At 38.4% G+C, this 19,281-nt stretch overlaps 1 protein-coding gene across 4 annotated transcripts in view; it reads left to right on the top strand.

The window, feature by feature from the left end:
* LOC109040925 (sodium-coupled monocarboxylate transporter 1) overlaps positions 1-19,281 on the top strand; it is a 49,776-nt gene that overhangs the window by 21,549 nt on the left and 8,946 nt on the right. For 3 of the 4 annotated variants that reach the window (XM_019057051.2, XM_019057053.2, XM_019057054.2), the window contains exons 2-6: positions 12,750-12,949; positions 14,416-14,549; positions 15,732-15,920; positions 17,294-17,448; positions 19,115-19,255. In XM_019057051.2, coding sequence (XP_018912596.1) covers positions 12,750-12,949; positions 14,416-14,549; positions 15,732-15,920; positions 17,294-17,448; positions 19,115-19,255 — 819 coding nt within the window. Of the gene's footprint in view, positions 1-4,698; positions 4,922-12,749; positions 12,950-14,415; positions 14,550-15,731; positions 15,921-17,293; positions 17,449-19,114; positions 19,256-19,281 lie in introns of those variants that run through there. The other variant, XM_019057050.2, reaches the window with a different exon arrangement.

Raw genomic sequence — 19,281 nt, 5'->3', positions numbered from 1 at the left:
TCATTATTTCTGCGAAGTCTAATTTTCATAATTTTTCCATCCGATGACACCGCCCCCTTTCTCTCACTCCTCTCTCCTCCGCTTCGCCGGGTTACGTCTGGTTTTGTCGCAAGTTTGTACGCTTGCATTAATTGATATGAATTTTTATTTCGCTGAAAAATTCAAAGAGAAATTTTGAAGTATTTTCTGCCAATCCTGACCTACATTATCCAACTTGAGGTGTTTATCTCAAGAACCTGACTTTTAAATCCAGGTCCAAGGTTTATGAGTCAATTGCAAATCTTACTTTTCGTGCAGCGTAGAGTATGATAGGATATTTTCAGCTCGCTCAAGAATTAATGCTAAAAAATTATTGAACGTTGTAAGGAACTAACCCTTCGACGCGAAGATGATATTTTTTTTTGTTGAAAAATGAGGAGGCGAGGGATGCCTCCTCTGTGCTCGATTAAGACTTAGATGTTTACCTACAACTCGCAAAACTTTGATTATGATAGTCACTTCGTGTCCCTTTACCACCAAAGGATGAAAAACAAACGAGGATGTAAAACGAAAAAAAAAATATGAATGAATAATATCTCTGCTTACTCTCATTGACTAAAAATTACTTTGAGATTTTCATGATGACATCGGTCAAGACTAATAATTCTCACCTTAGAATGGTTTTCAATTTTTACTTCTTCACCAAAATTCTAAAACTATTAAGAGACGTTTTCCTTCAGCTCTCAAATGTTAGTCTTCACTTTGATGAAAATAGTCTCCATAATGACTGCTCACCTCCGTCGACCAAACCTAGCCTGACGATGTGACTTTACCAGCTTTTTATTTTTTTACAATTTGTTGTTTTTAATTGAGGTGTTCATAAAGAATTATCAAGACTACCAGTATTTTCTCACTTATTTCACTAATCAGAATCCTTACGATAAATTTTTGCTCATTCACTTCTGCGAAAATGACATTGCATGATAAAAATTATGGTAGATTGGACGATATAGAGAATTATTATTACGTATATCATACGATGAGCCATGACGGATATAAGTTCCTCATAAAAACATTCAATCATAAAATAAGAGATTATCTCCTTAAATCTTGATATTATATATTCGTTCATTTGTGGCGGAATCAATTATTTACCGCGCTTTCGATAGCCACATTCAAGTTCAACGAAACTTGCCCTACAACCGTTAGATCCAACCATGTGGCGCCCCACACAGGAAAAGCCCTGCGTAAATACCACTTCAATGTAATCAGTCATATGGCATTCAATTCTGTTATCTCAACCTTTCGCCGCGGAACATGATTGAAAAATCGTACATTTAATTTATTGAAATTGCATGGGAAATAACCATATATTCGAGACAAGATCCCGAAAATTCTAGAAACTTCGACGTCAAATTGTATCCTAGTCAATAGTTATGACCTTTGAGAGAATATTAATTGAGCACAATGTTTGATGTCATATGGAATTGAAGCGGCAACAGTGGCGTGGCATACTTTGCGATACATCGATTGATCTACCATTAAAACCTAGGGAAAAGGATCGATAAACAGGCTGTTCGCAACGCCTTAATAATCGATTCTTTACAATAATTTCAAATGGAGAAATATCGATAATCGATCATTCACGCTTCGCCACTGTGCGGTTATCTTGCGGATTGCGTCTTATAGGTCATGTGCCGAATATCACGCACCACGTGCTTCGATGACGTCCCTAGTAGGACTCTGACGTTTGCGTTTTCATTTTTTCACCGATCGAAATTCTTAATCAATCGAACGATCAGTTAATCGAGTAGTGGGAGGCGGATGATTTCACCCGCGTTTCAATGTTGATGGAGGTAATGTCATTGCACTTATCGCGTAATCGCGCGTCGCGCCCGACGTATCGAGGCTATATTCGTGAACTATAATTGGAAAGTAATTGATGCGTATTATGCAACTGAAACTAGGTGACGTGCTATTTGAATGCCTTGTTGGAGCATCGCTGAAAAATATGATGGGGGAGCGGAGAGAGAGCAAAATGTCTCTCTGCTCATTCATCGTCTGCACCGCAAACTTAAACAAATTATTTTAGTGACCCTCAGCCAAGTGCCTTTTAAAGTTTGGAGTTACCCTCAAGGATTTTCATAAATATTCGATTGCAAATAATAATACGGCCTTCGCAAAGGCGAGGCGTGAACGAACGATCGATATTTCCCTACTTGAAGCTATGGTAAAGAATCGATTATAATGAGTTGTAAACACCCTGTTTATCGATCCATTGCCATAGTTTACATTGCAGATCAATCTATACATCACAAAACACGACATGCCACTGAGCTTCCGAACTTTGGAGAAAATATGCACTTATTACAATTGTTGAAAAAATCAAAACTTGCTTTTTTATTTTGTATTTATTTGATGATTTATTATTTTATGCATTTATTTATTTTTTTTTACCATCACACACGAAGTTTTGTCCTCGATGAAAATGGAGGAGATGGAATCAAGCGTGAACAGATGTAAGGAAATTTTAAATAGGATATGAAATACATGAAAGTCTTCTTCTTCTTCGACATTCCCTCTTCGTCACACCATCCAGTACCAAGCATATTAAATTATAATCATCATAAAAATATAAAATCGTAAAAATTAAGGACTCGTTAAATCAATGAGTCAAAAATAGGAAAGAAATATTCAAATATCCTCAGGAAAGTTTATGAAAGAGTGAGTTTATAACCAGAAAAAGAGAGTGATTACAAATTTTAAGGGCAGCCCTAAAATAATCAGAGAAGTCATGATCACAAGATCAAGGGGAGGATGGTGGATGTATAAATGAGGGTTGAATTTAACACGTGCTCCATTTAATCATTATTCCTCGTCTTCTGTCAACTCGATCGGTAGGTAACTATTTTAACGTGAGGGAAGTTGTTTTTGCCTACCTACCTCAATTGAAGGCGCACCGCCTGTCAAGAATTCAACTCTTTGTACGTTTATTCTAATATTTTGTGTAAAGTCAACTTAATCTCAAGACTCGATCAGTAAGTGACTAATACGCCGTAGAAAAAAAAAATATTTTCTTACCAAACTTACATTCAGGCACATTTCTTGCCGATTTCAAATGAAAAAACTTCTTTCGTAGCCGCAGATTTTTAGATAATTAATACGTAAATGTATTTACATGTACAAATAAATGTATTACAATATTCAAATTAAAGCACTGTGAATGAACATGTTGTGCCTAATACCTGGCAGTCGTGATTAATTTCTGTTACTCATATTTTGTGATGCAATTTCTTTTCAAAGATCATTGATCTAACCAAGAAGAGGTAACTCTGACAATTGAGCTCATCCTCTCTCTTTTGCACTCATCTCATAAAACCTAAACCAAGAGAGCACTTGTTCAAAATAAACAACTTCCAAGTTCAAGACGCTGAGGCGGCTCTTCGCCTCACATCAGTTCTTGCCCAACACGCGGGCACCGCAACTTCGAGTTTTCCGCACAGTTAGACGAATTATTGAATACAAAGAAAGTTTTTTTAAAACAATTTGGTTATAATTATTTAATTCTTTTAAACAAGTGTGATCCTTCAAATCCCATACTATAGGAAATGTCAAAACCAGATTATCGAATCGTAACAATTCACTTCTTGATCATGAAAATTAAATAAAGCTAAATCTTCCGACTGAAATCATTATTCTATAACTCCCTATACTGGATATTTTCAATAGTAGTCGAAAGAATTGTTTATCACGACACTGGAAAAAAAAGTCGCTTGGAGCTAGAGTCCAAACTCTTGAAAACGTTGACAAGAAAAAATATTCTTGATTCAATCGGATTTTTGCTTGAATCAAATAAAGGAAATCCGCTTAAATTAAGAGGCTTAGCTCTCAATTTAAGCAAAAATCTGATTGAATCAAGAGTATTTTTTCTTGTCAATGTTTTCAAGAGTCTAGACTCTAGATCCGAGCTACTTTTTTTCCAGTGAATAAAAATAACTTAATTATTGTAAATTTAAATTCTCCCAACTTAATCAGCCCTAAACTCACTTGCCTTAAAACTAACCCGAATTCTGCATATCAAGGGGTCATCCCTAAATTACGTAACGCACTTTTCCAGAATTTTAGACACTCCTCCCCCCCTTGTAAGACTTTTGTGACGTGGGTCCCTATCCTGTAACACGTAAAAACAAAATGGCGTAACGCTCTCCCCCCCCCCTCCAACCCTGGAGCGTCATGTATAATTTGGGGACAGCCCCTAAGGACAGTTATAATTGCGCTACGATCCATCCTCAAGAGGTTATGAAGTGTACGTGTATATACGGGTTGCTCTTTTTTCTCGGAAAGTTGAAAAGGCTATTTTTTGCACATACTGTTCTCCCTTCGAGCACGTAAGCGTGTTCTGCTGGAGTGATAACCCCACGTGGTTGATAGAAATAAATCGAGCAATTTTCATCGCAATGATGTGTTTGTTTTCATATTTTTCTCAGTTTGCACTCGCCCTCTCTTTTTGCAACACGGTTGCCGTGTCAGCTCATCAACTCATCTTAAAATACTTTTCATCAGCGTTACTGAGTGTCCCCCGCAGCACAACACGACAACTAACATTGCGCAAGTTACACACCTTTTCCCGACCCCCTCCTCTTTCAGCAAGTCTCAACTTTTACTTATCAAAAGCCCGACCGGCGAAGTAGTTATCAATCCTCGGCATTTTTAGCCCATTCATGATTTTCGTTTCTCCGTGTGTAGAATCCTTTCTCGGTTGACGTAACTAACCCGGTGATTTTCGTCCTGCCATCTCGGTTTTTGATAGGATGGCGCGCTTGAAAGATATTTCGTTTTTTATCTGCATTATTTTACTTTCAATAGTCTATTACGCTTTCCGGGTGTCCGCCGTTGAGAATTTGCTGGATTCGCAAGTGCACATTTTGAGCATAATAAAATGGTGAGTTAAGTTGTGTATTTCGTCTATCTTTCGTTTCGAATTGAAAAAATGGTTGGTTAGCGAAACTGTCCCATTAATAACGTCAGTGAAAAGTTGTCACCCACGTTCGTGTCCCTTACAACATCCCAACAACCCCGTATTGCACTCCTGGAAATTTTTCCTCTAAAATTAACGCTTTGCGTAAACTGATAGTTAAACAAGTTCATTTATAATCAGCCTAACTAAATTTCACAAAACCTAATTGCTTCATTTAAAAAAAAAAAAATTAAAAAACCCGTATTGGAATTTTTTGCAAATTTTTTAAAACTTAAAAAGAACACACTAACGAAATTTCGAGTCTGAATGCTACTTAGTTTTTATGTAAAAAAGAAAAAATAAGCAAATTACGACTACGCTGTTAGGATAACTTTCGCTAAATTCATCTAATAGTATTATTGAATTCCAATATGCTGGAACAATCGTACTCAATTTTTGGCAATTTTATAGTTTTGTTGGGTATTATGGAAGTCTTGCAAAGCTTACCTGAATGTAGACAATAGGAAAAACGCGGGGGGGGGGGGCAGTTTATTTAGAATGTCCCTCTATTGATGGGATATTAGATTTTTGACTCTTAGTAAAACTAGCAAAAATGCGTAATATTACCGGGCCTTTTGTCGTTACCCAACGCTTAACGTTTTTCAATTGAGCACTTTGATAAAGCATAACTCATTTGAAGCTTATCTGCAAGAATTCAGTCAAATTCTTAAAAAAATTATATATTAAGAAAGCTCAAAACTCGTGCCGAATATATATTGCGTAAAAAAATCGAGCACTGGAGCTTTTTCCCTCGATAAACTTCCATGTGATTTCCCAACATTGGAGGAATACTAAGGATATTAAGGAAGAATATTCTCATATCATGCTGGCCGAATTTCCTCCAGTATCTAAAGCTTTATCTACGGCAAAAAGTATTCAATTTCCTTCATTAAGTTTGATTTAACTATTACCAATTATTCGATGCACTCTAGTTAAAGCGCTCTCAAAAACTTTTAGAAATTAGGGAGAGCTCCCCGGGATTAGGGTCTACTTTTGTGTCTCTAGGATTTTGTCTCTGCATCTTCTTATCGTTTTATTAGACAACATTTTTTGTTCAAATTTTCAAACTGGCAATATTAGAACTTTCGCTCAAATCATCATAAATTCCCGATATATATTACATAAACATGCACTTAAGAAAACTGAGGATGGCATTTCATTCAAAAGTGGCGAGGCATGAATGATCGATTATCGATATTTCCCCATTTGAGGCTACGATAAAGAATCAATTATTAAGGTGCATGTTCCTTGCGAACACCCTGTTTATGGATCCTTTTGTATAAGATTAAATGGCAGATCCATCGATATATCGCCAAGCACACTACGCCACTGTCACTCAAGCACCTGTCAAAACATTAGAGACGTATGCAATTTGATCGAACTGAGTGCAAAAGATATACGAGTCGATTCATGTGGTGCCATCGGCATTCATGCAGGGTTAGCGTAGGTGCACGATGAATTTAGATTTGGTTCAAGTGACCAAAAATTAGGGTGGTTAAACTCAACTTTAAGCTAGCATGTTAAGCTTTTGGCATGTTCACTAAAAATTAATAAAATTCGCAGAACTTCACTAAGCACCTTCCTCCCTTCATAACTCCCGCTTAAAATTAACGTGTATCTAGACCTCTGAATTTCGACTTTTTTCAAAATAAATTTAAACCCCCCGAAGCGCTTCGCGCCTCGGGCATCATGCGGTACTCTTATGATTTTGTATTATATTACAAGGCAAGACAGAGGGTCCAACTTCTAAGAAAATCCATTCAATTTTTCACAAAAAAGAGAAGTGAAAAATGTAATGCAAATGAAACGTTGTAAATTTGCATACATTCTGAAGTTTTGGCGAAACAAAATTGTTCCTTTATTTGTCTTTAAAAGCTTAAATTTCGCTACGGGCCTGTTTTTGTATTAATAAGTCTAGTCTGAGGTTATAATTTTCTGATTTAAGCGAATGAAATATCTTCGGCTTATTTTTAACATAGGACCGGTACATTGACTCTTAACTGTTTCCCAGTAAAGGTAGAAACGTGCACAACATGTTTAAAACATATTGGCTTGTTTTTGAAACGACTTCCTCAACTCGTTGCTTAACAGCCACCAAGATAGTAGTTTCAGGGAGGAAAGGGTAGCGAAAACCTCTCGAGTTGGACCTATTTTTACGGTTTTTTCGCAAAACGGGCACCGGAGGCTCTCAATTTGGGCAGAGCGACACGTAAATGATAATGAAGTCTTATAATAAAAAAGGGGAATTAAGAGTAATTTTAATCTCTAATGGTCGTAATTTTCTGCAATTAATCCATCATTCAAATTCAAAGACAAACAGTTAAGTTGGATTTAATTCTTTACATTATGTCTACTAGTAGAAATAAAACTTCCACTCTCTCTCTTTTGATTTCAACTCGATGTGGTACGATTTTTTTCTTGGTTGAATTTGATCGATCTGGCTCCGATGTCAACACTCTTTGCGGGTTCGACGAAGCCCCACAGTGCGTCGAAGAAAACTTGGCCATATGGGCGTCTCTTGAGTGATAATGATTGTATTTCAAAATATGTCGAAATAATTGCTTGTTTTAAAAATCCGTAGGTTTAGCAGCCGTACTCTTTCAGACTCTTCTGACCAAAGTTCAGAAACATGTTTTGATGCACGAATGAGTTTTTTGAGCGCTTTTATCAGCACCAGACCAATATTGTGTCAAAGTAGGTGCTCTACGTGCGCCTCGTCATTTATGAGCTACTTTTATTTTTCATTTTAATGGCAGTGCATCTATCGGTATTCAACGATGAGATAACGGGATCACGATCATAATACGTGATATAAGAAAAAATAACAAAAACAAAATTCACCCAAATTTGTGACTCGAATTTGTGAGGATTATTCCGATGGAGAAACCCTTATCGTGCGTTTTTTTGATAGTTTTAAATTCAAATCCTATAGTCCCTCCTATCGAAGGAAATGTTCAGATGTACTGCACATTATGAAAAACGGGGGAGGAATCGTATTGTTTCAAATTATTCGTTCCTTCTTTAATTTTTGAATCGGAAACGAACTAGAAATATTCATCGAAACGATAAGAAAAGAAAAAAAAGTAGGGTTCATTGTGAAAAAGAGAAGGCATGGGCATTTTCATTGAGAAATTTTGATGAATGTTTTTCTCCAAGAAAAGGACAAAAAATCCGGTAGAAGAAGAGGGCATGACTTAAGAATAAACCACAACGTTCTTTGGTGGGCACCCATGACATTCCTTCCAAATTAGTCGGTCTGGGTTTTTGCGAGCAGGAGTTCAAAGAGAAAAAATTGATAATAATCCGCCTCCACCAATAGGATCCCTCCATAACTATTTTGTCTTCTCTGTCTATAGCTTTTTCTATCAATTTCAATAATCGACCCGCTGCACCGAAGTGCGGAAAAAGAGTTACACGAATGGAAAATGTATTTGATTGCATAAACTGAGGACATGGTATGACTTGAACCGAATGGTAAAGAAGCGCACTTATTATACGAGGCGCATGTTTCCCGCCGTATTTCCCTTCTCCCTGAAATGCGACTTAACGCAGCCATGGAACGCTGTTTCAACACAAAACAACGCGAAGAACAGTGGAGGAATAGACGAAGTTGGGTTCGAACCCAACATGCAACTATTTGAACTCCGCGGTGGGCAGGGTTGCATACGCTAGATTTCGCGGGCGAAATGTGAGATCGGCCCACGAGCTACGCTCGCTCGCAATAGGGTACAGGTGCTTGCTAATTGAGACATTTTTCGGTAAAGGTGCGTATGCGACTTCCAATGCTACGTGTAACGTAGTTCTCCAGTTGTCAGTAACTTATTGAGTAACTTATCCGACAGTTCTACTATAAATTTTTCCCTGACTCTATTACGAGTTTTTTCTCAAAATTGGAAGGAAGTAAGTCGACTGTGAATGAATTGACGTATTTCTATCAAACGGACCTAAGCGCCATAGGGTGAGGAAGGTAGAGGGGGGCTTGGATTGGGCGGCGGAATCGGGCGTCCGGCTTATTCCGTCCTATACTCGCAATGCTTTTCCATGACGCTTAGGTTCGTTTGACAGAACGCGCTATCCGGAATTTTCTAAATTCCTCAAAAGGAACTCAAATTGGCGCTTAGTTCCGTTGATAAAAATACGTCCAATTGCGTCTGCTGCAAACTCAATGAAAAATTGTCCAACCTTAGTAGCATTGCAATCCTCATACGCCCTTTTATCGAAAGATTCCTCAATTTCGAGAAGTAGTGAAGAAAAACAACGTGTAGACAAAAGAAGAGGATTATAGAGTGATTAATTTTCAGAGGTTATGACTGAGCTGATACTTTTTAAATCGTGATAAGTAACTTCCCATCAAAGCACAATGTCCTTCCGCTCTTTCGGAAACGGAGAAGGTATTTTACTTAATTAAGAAATAAACAAAAATGACCCGGAATAATTTTCAGCAAACAAATAATGACCTTATAAACAACTGACTGCAGATAAAAAAACCTCCTTATTTTGGGTTTCATACGTCATACTCGTAGGTATTGATAAGTTATCAGCACCCAATGTTGCGAACGCAAAACGAGTGGTCCATTGATGTAACAGAACTAAAAAACCGAGAGTTTTATCTAAAAAAAAGGAAGAGGAAGAAGAAATTATCTGCATGTAACACGCATTAATTAGCGTACTGTAGAGCGGCTGTGTTTATTTTAATCTCAACCTTTCGCTTTCGAACTTGATTTTCCTGGAGAACACCTCGATCGACGAGGGAGAGGTTCCGCGAACCCCGAGTTTCCTCTGACCTCTTGCAACTTGCAGATAATTGCGAGCATGATAAGGGTGCTTCTTTATTCCACTTACTTGTTGAGAGTCTATTTTTAGTCGGAAAAATTCATTGAGCGGTAATAAAAGTTTGCATAAGAGCACGTGATACGTGATTTAGAATTTTCTATGATCGCTTAAACGTGGAAAATTCTCTGCGATTCACTGGAAAAAAAAACACTTTGGATCTAGAGTCCAGAATTTTAAAAACATCGACAAGAAAAAGTACTCTTGATTCAATCGGGATCTAGCTTAAATCAAGAACCAAGCCTCTTAATTTAAGAGGATTTTGTTTTGATTCAAGCAAAAATCCGATTGAATCAAGAGTATTTTTTCTTGTCAATGTTTTCAAGAGTCTGGACTCTAGATCCAATGTGTTTTTTTTTTTCCAGTGCTATGTACGTGGTCCTCAAAGAGTATCCTTAAAATATGGCTAGGACTTGCTCACCGCGAGGACGTGAGACAGGATCGTGGGAAGGAAATCATCTCCATGCGAAAAGAGGAGGCACGGGTAAAGTCCCCATAGGGTGTGCGAAGGAGAGCCCCTGAAAAATAATTGCCGGACATTCATGGTCATTTTCTCACTGAGCCCACTCAAACTTTTTTTTTTTTTTTTTTTAAAAAAATCTATATGTAGAGGGCACGTGAAAACTGAGGCTTGAAAGGGATGTATCGGCGTCCCATCTCGATAATGTTCTTTATAAACAGCAGTATAGTTCATAAATGAAAGATTTTCCTCAGCGCATTGCATGACTCTCAGAAATGAGACAGTGACGCTCGTAACACTTACAAAAAATCCAACGTAACAAAAGCAAACTTCCATATTAAACGTGCTTTTTTCGAAAAAAGACCCCAACTTGAATTATGAACATCACCTCCGATATGAATAAAGAATCGCGATTATGATCTTCATACTACAAAGAGTATTTTCCCGGAGAAATGTTATTTTCGTTCAGGCCGATAGAAGTTGAAACATTTCCGGGACCCCCCTTCCCCGAAAAAAAACCGGAATCGAAGAACTGAAGATCGTTTTGTGTCAAAATTATTCAATTTAAAATGATTTTCTCGTTGAACTCTCTACAAAGCATTATTCTATTCAATTGATGTTACGATGGGAGTCTCTAATTATCAAATACTCCCTCGGAGTGAGAAAGACTATACAAATTCGACAATGGAGATGTTGCATGTGTGAGGAATTTGCGATTTGACTGTCGATTCTTATGTAAAAGTTCGCGAGAAACACGATGGTGCCACTGGTTTTTTCTGAAATCAACTCCCGAGCTCAAAAAAAGCTCTCGAGTGCAGGCCAAAATTGAGGGGATATCCCACGCTATCCTGAGAGTCCACCTCTACATCAAGACAAACTTTCCATGCAAAGATAGGGAGCAAGTACATTGGCAGTGATGCCAATGTTTTCAATTTTTGAGTCCCTAAATAAAGTGGCAGCCCTGTCAATGTATTTGCTCCCTATCTTTGCAAGGGGAGTTTGTCTTGATGTAGAGGTGGACTCTCAGGATAGCGTGGGATATCCCCTCAATTTTGGCCTGCACTCGAGAGCTTTTTTTGAGCTCGGGAGTTGATTTCAGAAAAAACCAGTGGCACCATCGTGTTTCTCGCGAACTTTTACATAAGAATCGACAGTCAAATCGCAAATTCCTCACACATGCAACATCTCCATTGCACATTTCATTGGGTAATTATCTATTATACGGGTGAGAAAAAAGGAAGATTGAAATTGAATCGCCAAGAAGAAGATTCTGTGGAGCGAGTGAGGACCAAGTGGTGAGCGGTCACGATTTATAATTGCTATTTCAATGTTATTGTTCCAATCGTTTGTCGGGCACGAGCCCGCTGTGCCTTGAGAGTATGCAACATCAAAGACTCAAATCAACAGCTGTTTATTTATATGCCCATTCGCATTACATACAAACAACACCCGAATATATTGGATCTATTTCAAATCCGAGGGTGGACGACGGGGGGAGTGAGGCAATCGACCGATATCGGAATGATAATACTTTGGGTAATGTTCAAAGTAACGTTATCTAATCGAGACTATTTGGCGCTACGTTTGATCGTGGCGCCCTTCGTACTCCTCTTTCCCTTTATTGTGTGATTCGCGTTTATTGTCACTCGGCGTTATCGAGTGATTTTTCGCAATTCACACAGTCCAATCTAAACTCGGAGAAAGGAAAGAGAAATGAGATGAGGGTTGGAGGATGTTATGTGGAGTAAAATAGTGCTGCGGGCCGATTATTGAAACTTATAGACAAAGCTATAGACAAAGACGACAAAAGGGATTCGGAGGGATCCTATTGGTGGAGGCAGGGAGTGGCAATGGACATAGGAGGTAGGTAATGGACTAACTAACGGCAACCCACTAAAGACCCGACAGTTAGTCCATCATTTTCTTCCTTAGTCTATAAGAACCAACCATGTCAACCAATAGGATCGCTCCACACTCCCTATGTCTTCTTTGTCTATCGCTTTGTCCATCAGTTTCAATAATCGGCCTGCTGGTTTGTGAAACAGAACTTTAAATTATTACCCTCAACCGAACTATATTTTGCAATGGAAACAACGAGCTCTGGCTCAGTTTAGAAACAGCGTATGAACCATCATTTTACCCATGCAAACAATTGTTTTTACGGATATACCTATTTGACTCCCAATTTTAAGTGCTGAAATCATTTTTTTTGGGCACATTTTCAGCCATGTAAAAAGTAGACCATGATTTTCGGTCTTAGAAAAGTGCAAAGATATGAATACCATGTATCAGGTACCTTTGAATGGTAGTAAGACGCGGCAGACCACTATTAATGCTGTTCTACAATATGAACAACAATACAAGATTTATAAACAAAACATTTTTCTCAGTGTATAATATGTCGCATTTTCTCGTTTTGAAGGCGTCCTTGGACTAATCCTTGAGATGTTTTGTGTGTTGCAGGAGTATGGCGAGTTTGATGATCGACTATGCGGTGTTCGTGGTGCTGATACTGGTATCCATCCTCGTCGCAATTTGGTCCAAGTGCTCTGGCCCCAAGGAAAAAACAAAAGCTGACTATGTCTTCGCCACCACCAGCGTTAGCATGGCGGCCATGCTGCTGTCTATCGCCAGGGGGTTTCTCGGCGTCAGAGTGTTCCTGGGTAAGTCCGTGAAAATGCCACTCTCAGAGACGGATCGAACAGTTTGGCAACACTGGCTTGTCTCCATTTAAGCCTATATAGGTTGAATAATCGGTTCTTCTTGGAGCAGTTGGCTCCTCCAAGAATTGATTTATTTCCATAGGTTTAAATGGAGGGGCAATAATAACCCTGCTAAAAATGGCGAATACAAATGAGTAGAATATCAAAGTCATATGAATATAATTTCAATTCATATGAATAGAATTTCCGGGAGGAACCCAATCGTCCAATCCTCCCGGAAGGCGACGGCGCGGCGTGGACGTCCTGTGAAAGGTTGGCGACAAGGGGTGGAGGAGGAGATCAGAAGGTGCCAATTGCCTGATGATCTCTGGGAGGATAGGGGGCAATGGCGATTGGGCGTCGCAGAGCGCGAGGCGGCGCTATAAAAGCGACTTTATGTATGTATGAATAGAATTTCAATTCATAGGGATAGAAGCTCAACTTATATGAATAGACTTTAACTCATATGAGCAGAATTTCTCTATTCACTTTTCGCCGACTCATATGACTAGAGATTCCAACTCATATTACTAGAGATTTCAACTCAAATGAGTTCAGCGTTGAATCTACCGTGTCCGATATCTCAGAAACTAGTCACCGCATCAAAAAAATTATAAGAACAAAATGTTCTTATTTTTCAAATTTACATGCTATGTCGGTGTCTCTTGGTCAAAAACACCTCTTCTGAAAAATGAAAAAATTGAATTCATATGAGTTGAACTTTTCTACTCTTATGAGTCGAATATTCTAGTGATATAAGTAGGATTTCTACTCATATAAGTAGGAAATTCTACTCATGTGATTCGGCGAATTCTGAATAACCTACTCATCATTTTTAGCAGGGAATCGTTGCATTGATGGGGAATATACCAAACCACGTGCCCCAGAAAAGCTGATTTTTCAGGACAGCAATGGAATTGCTTCCGTATCTTTAAGGATAAAACGACTCCTTAGAGAATTTTTAATGAGATTCTTAAGATCAGTAGGATAAATTCTTGAATGTAGCGTGCGATTTTCTCCAATACTCTAAAATTCGGAAAATAACTTCAACCGGGGATAATGAGAGGAACGCCGACTCGTGTGTTTTGCGAATTAAGATCAAACACTTTGCCCAAAGATACACGTATTTGGAATTAATGCTATGAGCCGCTTTTCTACCTCCTTTCAATCAAAACGAGGCAAAACGAAGACTCGCAGAAGGAACACAGCAAGTTCAAATTTAACGAACCAAGGCTGGGCTAGGAATGAAGGGAGAGAATTAAAGTGTCCTCAGCAAAACTATCTGAGTGGCGATTCATTTTCTTTCTTAAAAAACGAGAGGATTTAATTTGGTACCACAGGCAAGCTTCAACCTCAAATTGATTTCTCTTTTAAGATTCTCTCCTCCTATGTTTTATTGACTTCTCTTCGTATTATGTTTATCGCAGGTTATCCGTCCGAGTTATTCTACAGGGGCAGCGAGATGTGGCAGACTCTTTACGGAATGGTGATTGCTTTCCCGCTGATCAGCATTTTCTTTGTTCCTGTCTATTATAGTTTAGGAATTACCTCTGTTTATCAAGTAAGTTTTATATTTGGAACTCATAAAAATCTAAAAATCCATGTAAAATTTTAAAAAATCAATAGATTGTTTGGCACTTGGCCTAAGAACTTGCGCCGAGAGAACAGATATGTTGGTACAAAAGATGGGAGTTGAGATATGAGGGTCCTATTCTTAGTCATTTCATAATCAGCTCTTTTCCTTGAGAATGCCCCGTATGGTCTTCACTGTGACTAAGAGAGATTTGACGGTTTGAGGGAGCGAAGCTAGAGTAAAATTCCAGTGTATAACTTTAGAAATAGATCCTTACAGCCCGTTCCAGATTACTTTTCCTATTTTGCTGTATGCGCGGGGTAGGGAATTATATACACCAAAAATGGAACAGTAATCTGAGACTGGCTCTACCAGGGATTAAAATGGTTTGTCACTACAACAGATACAAAATACGGAAGACAAATTTCACACTTTTGACAAATTTTAAAGTGGAATAGGCCCTACCTTCATCTTGGCAAAATTCCCAGTATTTGTTATTCTGCAATTCGTAAGTCTAGTCAAATTATTTTAATTGTTTGTAATTTCCGAGGTTATACTCTTTACTTTTACTCCAGGTTCGAGAAAATTGTCCTTTTAGTGATAATGAATCGAAGGCCTCCTCAAACCCAAACCTCTCTTAAGCCCAATGAAAACCAAATGGGACCTTCCGAAGTAATGGAGCTGTTTCAGGAATCATTAAGAATACGCTACTGAGTCATGACGTTTCATAGCTTCATTCTCTGTTAAGGGTAGCTCCTGGAGCAAAATAGTTAATACTAAACCGACTTTCTAACGTCAAACTTAAAAGCGGATCCATCCAATGGCGAGGCGTGAATGATCAATCATCGATATTTTTCCATTTGCAGTTATGGTAAAGAATCGATTATTAAGGTGTTCGTTGCGAACACCTTGTTCATTGATCCTTTTCCACAGGTTTGAATGAGAGGTCAATCGATAAATCGCAAGGCACGCCGCACCACTGGATCCTTCTCTTAAATAGATAAGCCAATCCTTGAATCCTCAAATATACCTAGATGTACTCCTTGCGAATGAATGCGTTAATGACTCGTGAATATTTATAAATCTTGCTGAAAGCTTTATTACTTGACTACCTACTGGGTTATACAGATTTTCGGCATTTTGATTATTTTTTTCTCGTTTTTTTCCCAGTATTTAGACCTCAGGTTTAAGTCAAGACTGGTGCGATGCCTGGCATCCGGAACCTACATCATTCGAAGTGTGCTCAATTTAGGGGTGACAGTCTTTACGCCATGCGTCGCTCTGAAAGCTGTCATTGGTCTTCCGTACTGGGCGTCCATCGTCTCTATCACATTTATTGGAGTCAGTTTTTGCATCATGGTGAGATGATATTTATAAACGCACTTTTATTTAGAATCTGGGAAAAGTTCTAACACTTTCATTTTACAATCCCTCTTCAGCGGAAACATTTGAATTCGGGGCGATGTCTCGTTTTTCACCTTCCTCAAATACGAACCACTACACTAAAAAATTAATTCTATGGTATGAGTTAAACTTTCGGTATTCTGTATAGATCAAACTATTTCGAATCGAAATAGTATCGATATGGAATTATATCGAATCGAAATTTCGGCTTGTGAGACCGAACATGAAATTTTTGTGACGGGAGTTATTTTAAAATTTTGATTCAATTGAAGATTGGCGGATGGGATCTTTCAAAGAAAGATGCAAAACGAATGAGGTTGCTTTCAATGGGCAATTTAACTTGCGATGATTTGGGTTTTTTTTCACGAGTGTCAAGCTCAAATTAATAAACGCTAACACTAAAAACGTTTATTTGTCATCTACGGCGTGGTTCCAGAAGTTTGTGATATGCCCAACAAGTTCTGCATGAAATTTTAGTGGGTAAACTTATCTTCTGATACTCGTACTATAAGTGCACCCTTTGTTGTGGTAAACTGGATGTCCCGTTTTCCACTAAAAATACAGATTAAAAAGAAATAAACAGCAAAATTTGAAGAAATCATCAAGTTTTGTTCAGGAAAAAATAATTCCAATGCGGAAAGAAGCTACTGTCAGAATCATTTTCATTCAAATAACTTAAGAGACAGGTTTGTCGCCTAACACGCAGATTACTTTCAGATAGCGTAAATCAAAATGGACCACTAGACAAGGTGCGAATTTAAGCAATCTGATACACGTTTCTTAACCAGAATTTTACGTAGAACACGATAAGCGCAATGGATATTACTGAAACTAACTCCTGACGAAGATATCAACGTTTTTATTTCACATTGGGTACGAGGAATTTGAACTGCCCGCTCACAAAAAACTCAAAGCTCTACGTGAGTCAAATATCGCGCACTACAACGGTTTCAGCAAGCTTCTCAATTGAGCAATGTTCATTTCCCACCATGTGTTGTTCAAATTATGAGCAATTTGCTATAGCTGAGCTAAAGCGTCAAAATTGAAGTTGCCACATTTTTAAATCGCAGATACTGTCATGATAACGTTTAGCGAGCGATGTGAATCACGTAGAGTATTGAGTTTTCATGAGCGGGTGGTTTGAATTTACGCATCAGGAATCATTAAGTATATTCGTAAGGAGTTGATTTCGGTATTTTTCGTTGTGCGCATCGTGTTTAACGTGAAATTTTGGTTTAGGAACATGAATCAGAATGCTGAAATTCGTACCTTGTCTAATGCTCCATTCAAGGTTTCAACTTGCACTCACATTTTTTTTCGATTTCTAGGGAGGACTAAGATCTGCAATCACGGCTGATGTTGTACAAGGAGTTATCATGATCATCTGTTCAGGGGTCATCATCCTACACGGAATGATCACAGCGGGCGGCCCGTTGAATGTCATAAAAATTGCGCATGATGCCGGTAGATTGGAATTCTTCAAGTTAGTATCCTCATCGAACGTCTTAATTTCTCGCGAGAAAACCCTTAACACCATTTATATCATAGATTACTCTAAGTCAACAATAATAACATACGTTAAACTGCTTGTGCTGTGTGTATCTGGATAAGATTTTCGATCGATTGTAAAATTGTGAATCTCCCTGGTAAAAATTGGCAGTAGAGTCTATGTGTTCCAAAATACCATAGACCTACAGCCGGCTGAAAGATTTCCAATAGCTTCTATAGCCGGCTACACAATTTCTTATAGCCTTTTATAGCCGATGGCGATTAAGCAACGGCCAGGCGATAAAGTGTATGCTAAACGTTACTAATTACGGATGCTAGGACTTAGTGAGTTTTTGGACTACTGCTCTCTTTTTGGGCCGTAGTATCTTGATTAATTTTGCGAGGAAAGCTCCGTACTTTTGATGGATGCCTGCCATTCCTTTTATATTAGAGCGCCTTCAGTTTCGTATGATACTGTGCAATACCTCTGGTGTGAAATAGTTGCTTCAAGCGCCGTGGCAGGCGGCCGACCAGCGCGCAACGCTCCTACAAACCTAAGGGGATACTTCACGCGTTGCGCAATGCGTGAAGTATCCCTGTTAGGTTTGTAGGCGCCAGTGCGTCGCCGCTCCGCTTTGTGTTCGGCTCTAATATTTAATCTGGCAGAGTCAGCGTTATTCAACTCATGATTTTGAAATGTTTGCACATCCTGTATGGATTATTCTCATTTTAATGGATGAAAAAAAATATGTATTAAAGGAAAATATAATGTGTGTTTTGTAAATATTAAGGTGGTTCCGTATCAAACTTAATGATTTCCAATAAGGCACACGCATTTCTACACAATTTCTTATAGCCTTTTATAATCGATGGGGAAAAAGCAACAGCCAGGCGATAAAGTGTAAAGCCCGGCGATATAGGAACTATAGCCTGGCTGCATAATTTTTTATCGCTTCGTATAGCCCGGCCGTATGATTTTCTCCGCATTCTACAGCCAGCTGTATGATTTTCTGTAGCCTTCTTTAGCCAGCTATAAGAATTCCGATGGTATTTTGAAACGCAGCTCTTATCGCCAATTTACCAGGGCAGGAATATAAGCTTATATTCCTGTACTGATCAATTGCTGGTTTGGGGTGGTCATTTAAATGTCATTATATCCGTCTCCTAACTATGAAGTTGGCATTGCTTTTGAAGACTATAGCGCTTCACATTTTTTCAAACAATTTACTGATCGCTGAAAAAGGTTATTTAGATTAATTGGTAAGTAAAAATTGCGGAACTCCATCGCTGAAAAGTGGGAGAGCACTGTTTTTACCGTGAATTTTTTGAACACATACAGATTTTTCCATCTGAGATTAAAGTAATCGCCGTATTGATATAAAAAGGATTCTAGTAATCTGGGGATCGGCAAAATATTTGCCCTCGCAGAAAGATTGTAGGATCAATGAAATTTCAATTAAAGATTTGGGGACAGGTATTCTCGCCTAATCAACAGGATATCTCTTCATTCTAAACGTTCCTTTTATTATTTTAGAGAGACGCCATCGTGTCTTTTTAAAGAGATTGCCGGTTGACTCGAGGAGACTTCTCCCCCAGGAATGATTGACTGGATTGACAAAAAAAATTTCCTCAGTGTAATAAAGTATGTCCTTTTCTTACAGTTCAGAGCTGGATCCGACCCTTCGAGTGACGACTATGTCAGCAGTAGTTGGGCAATTATTCATGTCACTTTCAATCTTTGGGTGTCAGCAAAATTTTGTACAAAGATATTGCAGCATGTCATCTCAGAGTAAAGTTATTTGGTGCGTACACATTTTATTATTTGACC

Source organism: Bemisia tabaci, chromosome 8 (assembly GCF_918797505.1).
Source record: "Bemisia tabaci chromosome 8, PGI_BMITA_v3".
NCBI classification, from domain to species: domain Eukaryota; kingdom Metazoa; phylum Arthropoda; class Insecta; order Hemiptera; family Aleyrodidae; genus Bemisia; species Bemisia tabaci.
Note: the sequence above shows the minus strand (reverse complement) of the source record. Positions and strands in the feature narration are given on the sequence as shown.